This window comes from Ursus arctos, unplaced genomic scaffold (assembly GCF_023065955.2).
Source record: "Ursus arctos isolate Adak ecotype North America unplaced genomic scaffold, UrsArc2.0 scaffold_26, whole genome shotgun sequence".
In the NCBI taxonomy this organism is placed as follows: Eukaryota; Metazoa; Chordata; class Mammalia; order Carnivora; family Ursidae; genus Ursus; species Ursus arctos.
In genome coordinates, this window is record NW_026622941.1 from 5911593 (window position 1) to 5928531 (window position 16939).

General features: G+C 44.2%; 1 protein-coding gene across 1 annotated transcript; it reads left to right on the top strand.

The window, feature by feature from the left end:
- The first annotated feature begins 1525 nt into the window (after positions 1-1525).
- On the top strand, positions 1526-5469 carry KCNA1 (potassium voltage-gated channel subfamily A member 1). The gene is made up of 2 exons (XM_057303238.1): positions 1526-2093; positions 2460-5469. The coding sequence occupies exon 2, from the start codon at positions 2972-2974 to the stop codon at positions 4457-4459; it is 1488 nt and encodes a 495-aa protein (XP_057159221.1). The 5' UTR covers positions 1526-2093; positions 2460-2971; the 3' UTR covers positions 4460-5469.
- The last annotated feature ends 11470 nt before the right edge of the window (positions 5470-16939 follow it).

Below are 16939 nucleotides of genomic sequence, written 5' to 3' on the forward strand. Positions count from 1 at the left end.
AGCAGCAGCAACAGCAACAGCAGAAACTGGGGACTTGACAGTACTTCAGTGCATAGCTCCTTCCTTCTTTCCTTCTCCTCCATTTCCTCCCTCCTTCCCTTCCTTCCTTTCTGTAATACAGCAGTAGTGCAGAAAGGCAGGGAACGGTGGAGTTTTTAGGATACAGGAATATTGTGTGTGGAAGGTGGGGAAACGGCAACGTTTAACATGGGACGGAGGAGTTTAGGAGAACTCATTGTTCGTAAAAGAAAAGTCAGGGTATGGATCCGGAGGAGTGGAGGGAACAAGTACTTTTCTTTTTCTGAAAGGAATGCCGGAGTCTGAATCTGGAGGAGGGATTTAACTAGTTCCGTACTCAGGATCGTTGCACTTCCTGGGCAACCCCGCACAGGCCACTGCTTTCCACCAGCCACAATAGAGTGGGGAGGATACAATCTTTGGCTTCGATTAAAGTGGTGGCTGGTGTAGGCGGGAAGCAACGCGATCCGGGGTGGTGGGAAGGGTGGTCCCAATGCAGCAGGGGAACCAATCAGCAGCGACTCCGGGTTCTTGCATCTTCCTTGGACACTCCATCGCAGTACCAGATCTGCTGGCTGCCTTCTGAAGCGCTGCGGGCACCTAGGCTCAGCGCCTCTGGGGGAGCAGCTGCAGCCGCACTCCTAGTGCACCGCGCACGCCCCCGGCTCATGCTGCCCTGCGCCTCTGTGCGGACCCTTTCTAGAAGAAGTTGCAAGCCTTGCAAGTGGTTTTGTGGAGGCACTAGGCCGAGAAAAGGGGCTGCGGGAGGAGGGACGTAGGTGGGAGGTGGGCAGGCGACTTGCTTCTCAGATTCGTCCCAATTAGCACCAAGTTGGCAGACAACCCCACAAACCCACGAAGCCTTTGGTTGCCCACAAATCGCATTCTCCGTATTTCAAAATAATCTGATCGTAAGAAAACTTCAACTCCCATCCTAGGTCAAGGAGGGACAGACTCAGCACCACTGCCTCGCAGTAACACTACATAGATAAACCCAGGTGATCCTCAACTGCAGAGCTCTCCCCAAAGTGCGCATCTCTCCCAGTCTGGTGGACACAAGCTGGGTCACCCCTGCAGAGAGACCCCTGCGGGAGGGGCGGGATGGCACGCAGAGCATAGCGGCAGAAGCCGATTATCGTGGGACTGCACAAACGCAAACCCATCTGAGTTTTGCCAGGAACACCGCCGCCTGCATTGCGTCGGACCTGACCATTTCCAATGTGCAATTCCCGGGGAAGGTCGCGGCCAGGGAGCGTGCGTGTGCCGGGCTGTGAACCATAAGGGAAGTAGATTGGTGGTCGGCTTTTCTGGCAGGAGGAGGAAAAAGCTGTGCTGGCAAGGGTGGGAACTGAATGACAACCCCCCTCTGCCAAGCCACCCCCTCATATTTTCCATCTACCTCCTCGCTCCTGCCCTCCCCCGCCCTCCCCAACCCACGCCCCAGTGGGCCAATCGCTGCTCCGCATTCCAGGCTCTTTCTCAGGTTTCTGCTGATCTTGCAGCGCCCAGAAATGGACCGAGCGGACCCGCCGCCGCACGCACCCTGCCCCACTCGGAGCTCCTAAGGGCTCCCGGCGCGCCGTGTAGCCTCGGCGAGGTCCACGCTAGGGTGCGGGAAGCGGAGGAGATCCGAGAGCCATGTAGATCCAGGCTTTTTCTCGCCCGCCTCCTTCGGGATCGAATCAAGGGCTCCCATAGTGTTAGGAGGGGGCGAGAGCGCTGTTTATCGTCATTTGCTTCCGAGCCTCGGGAGAGGGTGGCATTTTGCTTTTCCGCCCCGCATCCTCCGGAACTCCCTGCACCAGCGAGAGGACGGCGTCTCTAGGTTGCTGGCAACCGGTGAGAATGGGGGAAGGGAACGGACATTTCCGCCGTAGCGGCTCACTCAATCGATTGTCCCACTGAAGGCGCGTAGGACGAGGGGGCGAGGGCGGTGACTTTGCCCCGGTGCCTCTCTGATGCTGCCGTGGCTCCGGCCGCCGCTCCCGCCCGGGTACTGCAAAGGCGACCTGCCGCATTCCGACTCGGGCTCTCAGCCGACTCAGCACCGCCCCTGCGCCAAGCCGGCCGGCCAGGTAGGGGGCTCCCCAGTCCGGGGCTGCAAAAGCCGGGATAGGGGCGCGGGGTGAGGGAAGCCGAGGGTGTGGGGATGCTGCCTGGGACCTGGAACTCCCCCAGTGTCTCTCAGCGCTTTCCCGATCTTTAGTTTAACGAAGTTGTAAACAGATCGGTTGTTGGGCATTGGGGAAAGTGGGATGGAAGAGCCCAAACTTGGATTTCCGGGTGTCTGCGTGTGTCTGTCTCTGTGTATGTGCTAACCCTAGCTAAAGTCCAGTGCTCTCTAAAAAAGCTAGAGGTCTGTGCTCTTCGGTGTCTGTAGGTCCGTCCCATCTGAATTCTTCTGATTTTCTACCCCCATATCACTTTCTATTTCTCTGCAGCGTCCATCGATCGCCCTGGTGGGAGCTTAGAAGGCGGCAGGCGAAGAGGGGTAGGAGGGGGGAGACCCGAGGAGAAGCAGAGGGGGTGGCAGGCGAGGGGATCTGCTGAGCCGGCTCTGCACCCGGTCCTAGGAGGGCTCACCGAAGGGAGGGGAGGCCAGGGTGAACCCCGAAATGATGGCCCGGTCCGCTAGAACAGCACTGCATTAAGGCACCTCCGGGCAGGAAGAAATACCAGTCCTCCCCCCACCCCATCTCTCGGCAAAAAGCTGTACCCAGGGCCGCAGGCGAGGGGGATTCCAAACTGAGTAAAAAGCAGTGTGGAGTGGAAAGTAAGGAGAAGCAAAGTCACAGATCTCTCCACCTGCTGGCTTTGAAGCCCCTCCCCCTGAGCGTGGGGGAGCTGTGCACTCCGGTGGGGGGGCCGCTTGGGTCCCCCCCACCCCTCCTCTCCCGCTGCTTCCCACCCCCGGCCCTCTCCTGGTCTCTCACCCCTGCGCCCTGCTTCCACCATGACGGTGATGTCTGGAGAGAACGTGGACGAGGCTTCGGCCGCCCCGGGCCACCCCCAGGATGGCAGCTACCCTCGGCCGGCGGAGCACGACGACCACGAGTGCTGCGAGCGCGTGGTGATCAACATCTCCGGGCTGCGCTTCGAAACGCAACTCAAGACCCTGGCGCAGTTCCCCAACACGCTGCTGGGCAACCCTAAGAAACGCATGCGCTACTTCGACCCCCTGAGGAACGAGTACTTCTTCGACCGCAACCGGCCCAGCTTCGACGCCATCCTCTACTACTACCAGTCCGGGGGCCGCCTGCGGAGGCCGGTCAACGTGCCCCTGGACATGTTCTCTGAGGAGATCAAATTTTATGAGCTGGGCGAGGAGGCCATGGAGAAGTTCCGGGAGGACGAGGGCTTCATCAAGGAGGAGGAGCGCCCCCTGCCCGAGAAGGAATACCAGCGCCAGGTATGGCTGCTCTTCGAGTACCCTGAGAGCTCGGGGCCCGCCCGGGTCATAGCCATCGTCTCTGTCATGGTCATCCTCATCTCCATTGTCATCTTTTGCCTGGAGACTCTCCCAGAGCTGAAGGATGACAAGGACTTCACAGGCACCGTGCACCGCATCGACAACACCACGGTTATCTACAATTCCAACATCTTCACGGACCCCTTCTTCATCGTGGAAACCCTGTGCATCATCTGGTTCTCCTTTGAGCTGGTGGTGCGCTTCTTCGCCTGCCCCAGCAAGACAGACTTCTTCAAAAACATCATGAACTTCATCGACATTGTGGCCATCATCCCCTATTTCATCACCCTAGGCACCGAGATAGCCGAGCAGGAGGGAAACCAGAAGGGCGAGCAGGCCACTTCGCTGGCCATCCTCAGGGTCATCCGGTTGGTAAGGGTTTTTAGAATCTTCAAACTCTCCCGCCACTCTAAGGGCCTCCAGATCCTGGGCCAGACCCTCAAAGCTAGTATGAGAGAGCTAGGACTGCTCATCTTTTTCCTCTTCATTGGGGTAATACTGTTTTCTAGTGCAGTGTACTTTGCCGAGGCGGAAGAAGCTGAGTCGCACTTCTCCAGCATCCCCGATGCTTTCTGGTGGGCGGTGGTGTCCATGACCACTGTAGGATACGGTGACATGTACCCTGTGACAATTGGAGGCAAGATCGTGGGCTCCTTGTGTGCCATCGCTGGTGTGCTGACAATTGCCCTGCCCGTACCTGTCATTGTGTCCAATTTCAACTATTTCTACCACCGAGAAACTGAGGGGGAAGAGCAGGCTCAGTTGCTCCACGTTAGTTCCCCTAATCTAGCCTCTGACAGTGACCTCAGTCGGCGCAGTTCCTCTACTATCAGCAAATCTGAGTACATGGAGATCGAAGAGGATATGAATAATAGCATAGCCCATTATAGACAGGCCGATATCAGGACTGGCAATTGCACCACAGCTAACCAAAACTGCATTAATAAGAGCAAACTACTGACCGATGTTTAAAAAGCCAAGCAAGCAAACAAAAAAAGCCCCACTTAGAAGCTTGAAAGACTAAAAAAAAAAACAAAAAACAAAACAAAACAAAAACCCTATGACTCATGTCACTGTTTGTAGATACTTTACTAAATAGTCTCTGAATGCTCTATTTAACTGTCAATGCATTGTTGCATTGCGGATTTTGGGGATGGCTAACCAGAAGCTTTCAAGATTCAGGAAAAAAGAAACTATTTTCATTTTATTAAAAAATGGGAAAAGAAAGTGTATTTTCTAAAACTGGTTTAAAACAATTCAGTCCATGAGCTAGTCTAGGTAAACTAAGATTCATATGCTTCCCCATACTGAGACATTTTTAATCCTTTGGCTTCTTTAATTTTTTTCTTTTAACTAAAAACCAGACGATCACTTAGAAATTAAAATTTAAATTTGCATGGGACTCCATTATAAAACTTTTGCAAACTGCACAGCACATTTGAGACAGTGCATCTGATGTATTATATGTAACATGATATACCAGCCAAAATGGGCAATGAACAAATGTTGTTTTTATTTTGATCAACTGAACTGTATATGACAAGGTGAACACACACACACACAATTACTTAAGACTGGTTCATAAAGCACCTTATAAATCTGATATTGGTCCTGGTCTTTAGGGATTTTCCCTCTGTCCCATTCCCCTTCTAATCCAAACTATTCTTTAAGAAAAAGATAACTAAATCACATTAATTGATTCGTCTGCAGTGCTGCTAAGTTTCTCAACTGCAGGTGAGCCAAACACAGGTCTTTTCTCACCAGTCCTGCACTCTGATCCCTGGCCTCCAGAACTGTATGTAAAACCTTAGCCTCCTTATTGCAAGAGAGCACAAATGGAACTAAATGTAAGCATGTTTGAATCTGATCATATTTATTTTATAATCGCATGCCAAGAACGTTAACTCAGACAATAGGGGATAAGCTTACGTTGAAATCAACTCTTCTAAAAATAGACTCTTGTTCATTTGCATTCACCAAAAGTGCACTCTTTCATTTATTGACTATTTTATTAGTAAATAAAGTACTGTATTTAAGTGCATATGTTAGTCAGATGGGAATAATAACTTTTTGGAGCTCAAAGCATGTTCTCTTACTCAGCATTATGGCCTATTTGATTAAAGTGTACCTTGAATTAATTAATGCATGATTTCAGTAAAAAAATTTTAAATCGTAAAAATTACAAGTTTGTGGGATGAAGGCCCAAAAGAAATAATGGGGGGTGGGGGGTGGGGGGCACTCAGTTGATTTTCCTGCCTTTGCTCAGGGAAATGTCAGGTTTCTGTGCAGGTATAGGCAGAGAGAGGACCAATATGCCCATCCCTTAAAGGGAAGCTTTGTGGAAAACTAAATAAGTCATCAAGGTATATATAGCAACACCTAAGAACAAGTATTCTTTCTAGCTGAAAATAAACACAAGCAAAACAGACAAACAAACAAAAAAGGTGCAATACTGCATGTTTTTTGGTGCATTCTTAGGATATAAATGAACATATTTATCTCTTGTATGCATCCAAAGCAGAGCTGATTTCTTTTTGCAGTCATGATTTGAAATCTGTAGAGACTTCAGCCTTCCCCTTGAGGCTCCCTGAAGAAACTCAACCAATTGATTTAATAGTTGCTTAGTGCCTTTATCCTGTACCCACAGTGAACTGCAGAAAGTGCCTCCATTAATACAGCTGAGATGTTATGTAACAAAAGGGAGGAAGGGTTGAGGCACAGATATTTTGCTTTTGCTTTTTCCACCCTCCCTGTCTCACTTCACCACTGTGAGAAGACCACACCATCCTAAACTGGGGAGAGGAGAGATCCAGGAGGGTGCTGTCTCTCTGGCCATCCACTGGACTTGGTACCTTTGGCAGCCTGATCTGGGATGTAAACTGGGACCTGAGACCCATCTTCGAACTGGACATGAACTGGGAAGTTGTTTTTTCCCTCTCCTCCACCAGAAGCCAATATAAAGTTTTTGGGAATTTATTTCCTGTCAAGGGCCACTCTGGATATGCAAAGCTTCCTCAGGTCCAGTGTATTGTTCCTTGCAACGCTCCTTATTTCTCCTCTGTTAGCAACAGCACTCTGCAAATCTCTGATTGTCTGATCTTTTCAGGCATCAGTGTGGATGTGGGAACACTGAATTCATAATTACATTTCCTGGGCCTTCCCTCCTGGCCCACTCCCTTCAGATATTTTCTATGATGCTCCTATGATCTTCCCACCTAGCAGTCACTTGACAGGCAGAGCATCTAACTTCTGCTGCCCCAGGCACTCAGTCCAGAGAATGGTGAGGACCCCGAGTCTAGCTGAAAGAGAGCCACATAACACAGGCCTCTGGGGCCCAGCAGCTGTCCACCAATGGAGAGGCACTCACAACCTTTTTAAGGACACCGAGGTGGGGAATCTTCATTCTGCACTTAGCATGTGGCTGCCTGCTGCTGCCCACCTTACATTCCTGCCCTGCTTCTTCTGGAAATCTTCCCTGTTACTTCCATCCCTTCCCCCACCTTATCCTAGAACTAGCAGTGAGGCAATAAACCAAGAAGCTAGAGTAACACCCAGGCTGGCTGACTCAGTTGAAAGAAAGAACATGGATATTTTATTTTCCTGTGCGGCTTTTGTGAATCTATAAGACTGACATAACATCATGGAAGACAAGGGGCCAAGGATTGCACAGCATCTGACCACAGGGCATTAAACCCTCCCCTGTGATGTTTCCTTCTCTTTTGAAACTTGACTCATCCTGGCTATTCCTCTTCTACCTGCTTAAAAGTCTCCAGTTGGGAAAAAAAGCCAACCTCCCCCAAGTTTCTGGGGATATCTTGATCTTTTATTTAGACTTTGAGGTCTAGGACACACAGAACTTGAAACGCTGCACTCCGTCAACAGCAATAATCCACTCAGTACTATGGGATGGATGGGTCAGAGGATGAGAAAACGGGACCAAGACTGATAAGACTGGCTTTGGCTACCTGGTATACCTCTCATAGATTCGCTGGACTGGGGTTCTTCTGCATGTGTTACAGGAAAAAGTGCTGCATGCATGAACCTGTCAGCCTGGGATCTGGGATGAATTATTATGAATTTGGGTAGTAGGGGGGAAGTGAATCCTGCTTATCCATCTGTAGCTCATTGCAACCAAGTCAGTAGGAATGGAGTACAGGGATTATCTGTGTAGCATAGGCATGTGAAGTTTGACAAAGCTCTTACCCCTTGCACTGTAATGTGCTGAAATGTTTTTGTAGACCTGAAGGTGCACTGAACAAAACGGCCTATTAAGGAATGACTATCTTTTGGTTTACTTACTTCTATTTATTTTAGTGGGCTTTTTACCTTTGATTCCCCTTCCTCAGTCTTGAGCTTTAATGGCTCATGCCCTGAATACTTGTTTTCTCCAGAAGGAGAGACTTCTGACATGCTAATAGCCATAGCTCAGCTCTTCCGGTGTTTTGGGCCCCTAGTTCAATAGGGTGGCAAGTGGAAGGGTTGGGTCCCATCCAGGCTGTTAGCCATCCAAGCATCTCTGAAGTGGTTAACTCACCTCAAGTGATCTGAATTCGAGAGACCAAAGACATTAATTCCCTCTGTCCTCAGATTTAGAGAAGACAGATTGTAGCCAGGAAAGCTTTTTGTTTTCCCATCTCCCCTTCCCCATCTGTGCACAGCCCTCCCTCTCTCCCCCCTTGAGAATTGAGTACTGATTATCAGTTAAAGTAGTTCATTGGGAGTGTGTTAGTGAGTTAGCCTAGCAAAATCAAATGAACCAATGGCATATTCTTCTGGAATATGGCTGATGGACAGGCATTTCTCTAAAATGAAATTGTGCAACAGGTTTAAATTCCACTGTGGTGGAACCAAAGCACAGGTGACATCATAATCTTGACTCACTTGAGAATTAAAAAACAAAGAGACAACCTCGTAAATGTTAAGTGAGCAGATTTCTTTAAGTAGCAATTTGGTTTAGTCCATAAAGGGCCTTCTTTATGTTGTATAGAGTTACAGGTTTTTCAAATTAGTTAGCATCTGAAGAGTCAGTAAAAATAGTTTCTTAACCCTCCCATTTAGTATAGGAGACCTCAAAACACATGCTTTTTAACAATTTTACGATTGAATTCCTTGTTTGGTAGATTGCCTTGAACAAAAAAGGAGAAAGAGCACATCGCAGAAGGCAGTTCCCCATTTTCTTCCAGGGACAACTCATTCCTGGGAGAGGTGAGAATTGGTGGGTGGTAACCATCCATAGTATAGAATTGTTAGAAAGAATGTAAACTGCCAAACAGCCATTTTACCTTCCTGTTTTGTCAAGAAAAGATGAAGTCTTTTGATGTTTTTGTTCATTTCAAGAAGATAAATAAACAAATGAAAAATTTTAAACCAGACACAACCCAAGTTGAATTGCAGTCTCAGGAGGTGGGCTCTCATCCACCATGCGGTGTATTAATACTTGTATTTATATCACGGAATTTCAGGGTATATGCGAACATGTTTAGCATGACTCAGGTAAACCTCAGAAGAATGTACGTTACTTATCATTTTTGTAAAGAAGTGGGCAGAAGCTGAGTTGTTAACCAAAACTGTTGCATTACCTTGGGTCACTGTGCGAACTCATTCAGGGTATAGGTGGGAGTCTCAGAAGTCTTGGAATCAAATGCCATTCTCTTTGCTCAGGCAAAATGACCATGGGCTTTCTTAGGAAGTCCAATGTGTAAGTAAGGGGTGAGGCCCTGCTGACCTCAGGACTATTAGCTTTAAGGAGATTAGCCCTAGTCCCAGTGATTTTTATGTAGGAGCTAAGTAGGAGTCTACTTTTTATGACATGAGACTTCACAGAGTATAGAAGAGTTTTGTACCATAATCAGAGAAGAAGAAGAAATGGTGTGAGGGAAGAAAAGAAAACAAAACACAAAAGACCCCTTGCAAAATATTCCAGGTCAAAAGTTGTCTCCTCTCCAAAACTTGCAGAAACACCTTTCTTCTCTTCAGTGCACTGTCTGGGAGCTGTTTAGGCAGCAGCTGTAAGCCAACAGCATGGACTCTATATGACATACCTCTACATTAACGATACGGTATTACCAAGGTTGAAAACTAAAAATTGAGTAGTATTAATTTAAAGTGCACCATCAGGACAACAAACCATTGAAGCTGAAAAAGCACTAATTTATTTCTTGAGTTTGCCAATTGCTTACACCTTGAGTTAAGGATGTGTCTCATTTTCACCTGCTGTGCATTTCCCCTGCCCTAACTGTTTAATATGTCAGGTAGAGGACGTTGAATGTTATGAATCGAGAACCTAGCTGAAGCGCATAGTTTTCATCTATGCAATTTTACTTGCTTCTGTCACTTTATGATCTGTTCATATTTGGCATCAATTAAAGATAATTTTTAAGGATCTTATCAAGGAATATCTTGACTGGTTATTTGTCTCTCGTTTAACTGATGTTTAGGGAGGTGTTTCCTGTAGGATCTCTTTAAATAACATGATGAATCCAAGATAAAATCATGAAGCAACCTGGTTTTTGGTGGAACTCATGTACTATTTCTTCTCTGCAAGGAAAGGCATTGGGGTTGAATTTTGATAATAAATTCACAGTTTGGTCTCAGGTAGGATCCCCAGGAGAGGCCTTTGGAATTTGGCCTGTGAAAGCAGTGGGGAATCAGGCTTTGAAAAGGAAAAAAAGAAATGAGGCCGCAGGGAGTAAAGTAATTGATTATATTCGCTTAAATTGTTTTTGATTTGAAAATGTATTTTTCATTCACAGTTTAAGCCTCTTGGAAAAGACTGCATGTGTGTGTGTGTGTGTGTGTGTGTGTGTGTGTGTAACAGTGCTGCGGTCTGGCATCAACTAACTTGATAGTTACAGTATGGTGTTAGAAGCAATTTTGATGTGAAAAAACAAAGCAATTCCTGGTTGTTCTTTACATAGACTTTTCCCACATAGTTCTACATGTGGTTAACATTTCTTTTTTCCTATTTTTTTTTTGAGTGACTTATTGGTGTATTTCCTTTTGATTCTTCCTGAGATTTAGAGGTTCTCTTTTCTTCACTTTGAATGTCTTATTTTATACAAGCTTTTAATGTCAGACCAAACAAGCTTACATGCTTTATGACAGGTCTCTGTTATATGACAAATGCATGGAATGGCATAGAATTGCATTGCATTGTGATGTGTTCAAATTGTAAGCTTTGGAGATGAATCTTAACTTTTGCTGTAGAAGTTGCTACTGAAAGTAGATCTTGAGGCCAGGTAGGCTTCCCGTGATTTTTCTGTTGTGGTCAGAAAACAGGCCAGGCTGAACTCTGACAGAGAAGGATGAGAGCTAGAACCACATCAATGGTGGTGGGCAAAGGAACCAGGATATTGACAACCCTGAGTGTGCTTCTCAAAGCTCAGCTTTGGAATGGTCTTCTCGAAGCAGGGACAGATAGATCCAGGTAGTTGCACCGGTAGGGCTATAATGGAAGCTTTGCTATATACAGAACTTCAAAAAGAAGGCAAGTCAGTTTTAAGGGAGCCAATCAGAGGACTCAAGAGCAGAGAGCTGATGTGATTTGATCCCAACCACTCTGTCACTGGATAGGGAAACTGGCTGTTGCTTCCTGCAGTTAGTCTAGATTTGTAGAGCCCACCAGACTGTAGTGTGGAGGGAAAGTTAACCCTGAGGCTGAACAGAGTGTGTCCATTAAAGCAGAGAAGACAGCATGATCATGCTACATGACTGGAAAGCAGCCCTTTGAACAGGCTTCAAAACAGGTCATTGAAAATATCCTATATTAATTAACTGAATTTAATATACCATCAATTTTAAGATGCACTGTTATTTGACATATTTGTAAGAAAGAGAGAATATGGACAGTTATGATGTGCCACTGTATTGATTCATCCCAATTACAGAGATGTAAAAATGAGGGAAAAAAACGAATTCATGAACCACCATGATTCAAATGTATGTCCACTTTTATTTCCTGGTGTGGTAATAGCTTTGAATTCTAAACCCATTAAATTCGGCAGTTCCTTCAGATCTGAACCATCTCTAGAGCCTTTAGGTATTCTCTTCGATCTTTTAATCCCATGGTGTTTCTGCTCAGCCCTGCCCTTAACTTCAGCTTTGTGCAGCTGCGTTTGGGAGCCCCCTGTCTTCATGCCGTTTAGCACCCAGAGATCATTCACCCAATGGAGAAGTTAGATATCATCGTGTCTAGAAGGAGGTATGCTCTTGCTGCTCTTCCTTCCCTTGCCCCTTAATAGATCTATTATCAGACAGTCTGAATCTCCTGCAGCCCTTGGCTTTTATCAAGTTGAAGGCAACCTGACACCTAATTCCCAGGAAGGTGTGAATAGCAACACCTCCAGTTCATTTAGCTCTCTTTGCAGTTTTCAAATCACTTCCACATTAATTATGTTGCTTTATTCTACTTGGGGAATTAGGTAGGGCTGATATTGTTATCCTTGTCTTATAGGCCAAGGGATCTGCCCCAGGTCTCTGGGTGGAAGGAGCAATCCTGGGTTCATTGATGATTCTGTGGCCCACTGCTGGCACATGATAGGGGATGCAGTGTTTATTGAGCTGATGGAATGCTGAAAGTGTAATCCCATGTGTTAAAGAGAAGCTGGTGGACTTTGCTTAGGGCTGTAGGCTCTTCGAGTCTTTAAATTGCTCGTTTCGAAAATGGGGTTTTAGAATAGCACATAGGGTTGTGTGGATTAAATGAAATGATATAGGTTAAGATGTTTGGTAAATGCTAACGTGTCCTATAAATGTGAGATATGAATAGATAACGTTATTCATTATAATGAGGAACAAGGGAGTAAGTGGAAGAGGCTGCTGGATGATTCCTCCCCAGAGGAGGAGCTATCCTTTAAAGGAAGACTCCAGGGGGATCAGGTGCTTAGTTCAAAAAATAATAGTATTATGGTAGAGTTTGAAGACTTGAGGGCAGAGACATTTTCAGTAGGGACCTTTAGTATATCCTGCATGCAACAGCAGTCATGCCCCAGCCCCGCAGAACACCAAGCCACTCTTTCTGGCTCTGATCTTCCCTTGCCCTGTGACATAATGCTATTTTACATCTTCAAACCCCAAATAACAAGGGCAAACTCTGCTGTATTATAAGAAAAGGAACCATAAGGTACCTTCAGTAATTTACATCCCTTCCCATTGCCTCCTTTCTCTCATGTGCAAAATAGTGTGTGATTTAATTTTTTTCTTTCCACCTGTGAATAGTGAGAAATAAAGCAAGATGTTGTTTGCAAAGTTTTCTCATATGCTTGTCTGAGAGATATTATATAAATATAAAAAATATTCTTAACTTCCCTTGCTAAAAATAAAGTAACCCTCAGAAGCACACGAGGCAATGTAGCCTTTTCTTGAATAGCGCAATACTACAAAGATGTTTATTAAAATATATAAATTATCTCTCCAGTGATCCAACCTCTCCTTTTTAAAAATGATTGGATAAAGTAGCTGTGATTTAAATGACAGTGAAACTTCATTTGTGTTCTCAGAGAATTTCAATGTAATTAAGTGAGGAGTTGAACGTCTGTTAGAATCTTTGGTTCATGCAACATTTTTCCAGAGCAACATCCAGGGGCTACATTCTCTAACCTACTAATAATTTTTAAAAAATACAATTTACATGACACATTCATGTTTGCTGAAATAGATAACATATTTCCATGTTGTTTCAAGTGCCGAGCAATATATACATTTTAGGAATGTTTCAGGAGAAGCTAATTCCAATTGAAATGTATTTTTTCAGAATTGAAATCAGAGGATGATCAGTGAGTAGGGGCTTAAACTTGAGATAATTAAGTTTTGAGCTCAGGACCAAATCAAACTTTTGTTAAAAATGCTCATTACTCAATGTATTGAGTTAAGAGTGTTTGGAAATCCAAGGTACATTATCTCTACAGTGATGATTGCTTTTCTTTTTTTTTTCATTCCATACAATATCATTATTTCACTGCTTCTGAAAGGAAGTGATTTTGTTTTATGTGAATTTCAAAGGAAATCTTTCTGAGAGTAAGGTTTGCCCCATCAAATATTCCCTCTTCATTAACAAGCAAAACATTTTTTGATCTTAGAGAAAATTATGTGTATGTCAGTCCTAAAAGATGGGATGCCCAGGTCAGTTTTTGAAAGATCACAGGATATTGGCTAATTGTTAAAAGACATTTCTAGTTAAGATAGAATGGTTTTCTGTTTCCAGAGGATGAAGGTCATGTTTGTTGACATTTAAAAAATAATGTTTATTCTTAATGGATAAAGATAAGTACTTGAGTACTCTAAACATCATTTAATCACAGGGTTTGGTAATTCAAAAAAACCAGAATAACTTATAACATACATAATTAGCATGTTGGAAGAAAAGTATTTGTTCTCTGCAACAATTTCCAGGTGGTGCATTAGAGCAGTGTTTCAAGCCAAGACAACAACTGGATGCACAAAAGGAGGTCATTTAACATGAAAAAGTAAAATGCTTGTTTTTAATTATAATTGTCAAGGGTTTGTAGCAAGAGTATGATGAATAAAATGAGAAAAGTGTTTTACCTTCCCGAAGGCAGAAAGTTTGTCCGGGATGACTTTCAAGTTTTTAGTTTTAAGATGGATGGTTAGGAAATGGGCTCACACGAGGGAGATTGGAGAGCCTGGCTCATCTGTTGTGCAAGAAACAGTGTTTTAAGTCACTCATTAATTACTCATGCTTATTATGGTGACTAAAATAACGCACCCATCAATTAATGGTGTTTAATGTTAAGTGATGGACTATTATGCTGTTTCTAAAAAGCCATATAAATTTTGTTATGGGTCAATTTAATGCACTTGTGGTCTGTCAAGTTGTGACGTGGGTTGCTAAAATCAGGACTAAATTATCCAAGAAGTTTGCTGGTGTCCAGTAAGATAGACTTCTTGTTATCACAGATTATATAGATAGAGTCTTACAAAGAAGTAGAGGAATTCATCAGATTTTAGGGTATGACCTTGGGAAGACTTAGAATTCTAACGTTCAAAACTAAAGAACAAAGTTTTCATAGGTCCTAAACCTACTGACCTAAAGAGAAAATGATTAAAGGTGATTTTTAAAAGATAAAGTCTTGTAAAGTGAACGAGGATAACCATGTTTCATTTAAATGCATTTCACTTATTTCTGGTGGTTTTATTTTAGGTGTAATTTCCACTCTCCACGTAAGTTATACAATTGTTCTGTGAATGAAAATTCTGAACTTCTCACCTATTACAGCAATTCCCAATTTCTCTGCCTGGGCTGACATTTAACCCTCACTGTATTGGATTCAGTTCCCCAGTGCAGTAAACACGGTAGTTGAGATTCTCCACAAAAACTGGTGTTCTAGGTGTTCTCTCCTTTGGGAAGGGATCTTTATTATGGTTTATTTTGACAGAAATTGTAACTTTAACCATTGATAGTTCATTGGTAACTGAGTTCTTTCCCAAGACCCAACAACTGAACACATAGAAAATACATTTCTTCATCTTTTCTGTTGAAACTGGATTGGTACATCTTACACACATACTGTGTGTATTCCTGCTTCCTTTAGAGGTCAGATGTTGGCAGTTCATTTTTCTCAAAAACTGTTATTCATATTCTTAGGTTATCTGGGGTTTGATTTGTTAGAGCATCGTATTTTTGGATTGATTGTTGTAGACATCCTAATATTTTTGAGAGTCTTAAAATTGTTCAACTGGCACTTTAGTGCTCTGTACTTTTCAAGAGCAAAAGTGGGAATGGGTCTGGGCATTTAAAGATGTAGGAATAGAAATGTATCTCTTCCTTATTATCCCTTCCTTCCTATCTACTATTAAGTGCCCATACATCACTTATTTTGGGGCCCTGATGTCTGTATTGCCAAGAAAATGCCTATCCCCATCCCCAGCTCATGTATTTGCATGTACACACACACACACACACACACACACACACACACACATACACTCTGACCTCTATTATACCTGTAGGTATCACTGTACTGTGGGTGTGTTAGCCCAAATGTGGTAGCACTTTTAATTGATACTAAAGACCTGTCACCACTCCCTTTTAATTAAGGAACACACACACATAGAAACACACAAAGACATCATGATAAAATTTTCCATTTAGCAGTTAAAGAAACTGCAATTCAAATGAAAGGGGAAAAAAACACCCCAAAACCAAACAACAGAAATTGGGGATCCCAGGATATTTTCCACTGGGCTCTGGGTGCTCACCACAGTGAGTGTGGTGACAGTGTATCTGATTCTTTCTTGCTTGGGTTTATGCTCCATTGCTTCGTGGACAGGCACATAGTGACAGAGAGTGGCCTGGGGTGGGCAGTATGTATGTGGATCCTCTCTGAACATTGGTCTCTTCCTGCCTGGGCCAGTTCCTTCCACTTTGTTAAATTCAAAAAGTATTTATTTTCTGTTGTGTGGCCCTGTTGAGGAAGTGACATTCTTAAATGGAGCACTGAGCCAGAAACTTCCCTTGGATTGCAGAATCTGTGGGCCCATGTCATGTATCTTTACTCTTCTAAGACTTTGTTTGCTGCTTCGTAAGTAAGTGATAACAAGAATACCTGCCTCAGCGCTGTTATTCGCCTGACTCACAAATACCAAACTATTTTGCTACTTTTTGGAAAAAGGTGTTCTACTTCCTAAAGCCTGGCAACGCTCCTCAAATTTGGATGAATTGAAGACTTGTCATAAATCAATGAAAATTTAAGTGATATAATATACTAAAGTATGGTATCGGTATTATTTAAATTCATTGCTCAGAAAACTTGGACCCCCATTTTTATTTAAACTTGCAGACCACAGAAAAGGTGCACTTCTGTTTGCTGTATGCACAAATGCTCCATAATTTAATGGTGTCTTAGTTAAAGGGGGAGTGTAATAAGTGCTCCTTTTTTATCCTTTGCAATTTATAAGAAACTTTCACTTACATGATCTTATTTGACCCCTACAGTGGCTTCTTGAGGTGGAAGGTAAGGTATAGATATTTCTTTCCAGCTGCAGATTGAGTCCCCCAGGGAAAGAGACTAGGAGGTGGAAATGCTATGCAGGATGATTGTTAGGAAGTGCTGTGGGATTATACCTGAGAGAGGAGAAAAGGCGGGGCTGAACAGAGGGAGGTGTGGGCTGCAGTGCAGCCACAACCGAGGCTCAGCCAGCCCAGGAGGGAGCTCTGAAGCTAAGATGGTTCTTCCAAATTACCCTGATTTGGGATAAGGGGGTAGGCCTTTACTTGTTCTTGCTGAACCATCTTTGGATGAGGCTATGCTGAGAAGGCACTTGACCTTGGATGAAGTGACTATCTTCATTAGAAGCAATTCCCAAGAAAGGCTGATAGCTGAGGGCACTTTTGGCAGCTGGTGGAGGAGTTATTCACTTGTGAAGAGGGCTTGGGTCATGCATTGGAGCACCCACTACAGAGCACATAATAAAACTGTATGTGGCCCGAGGCAA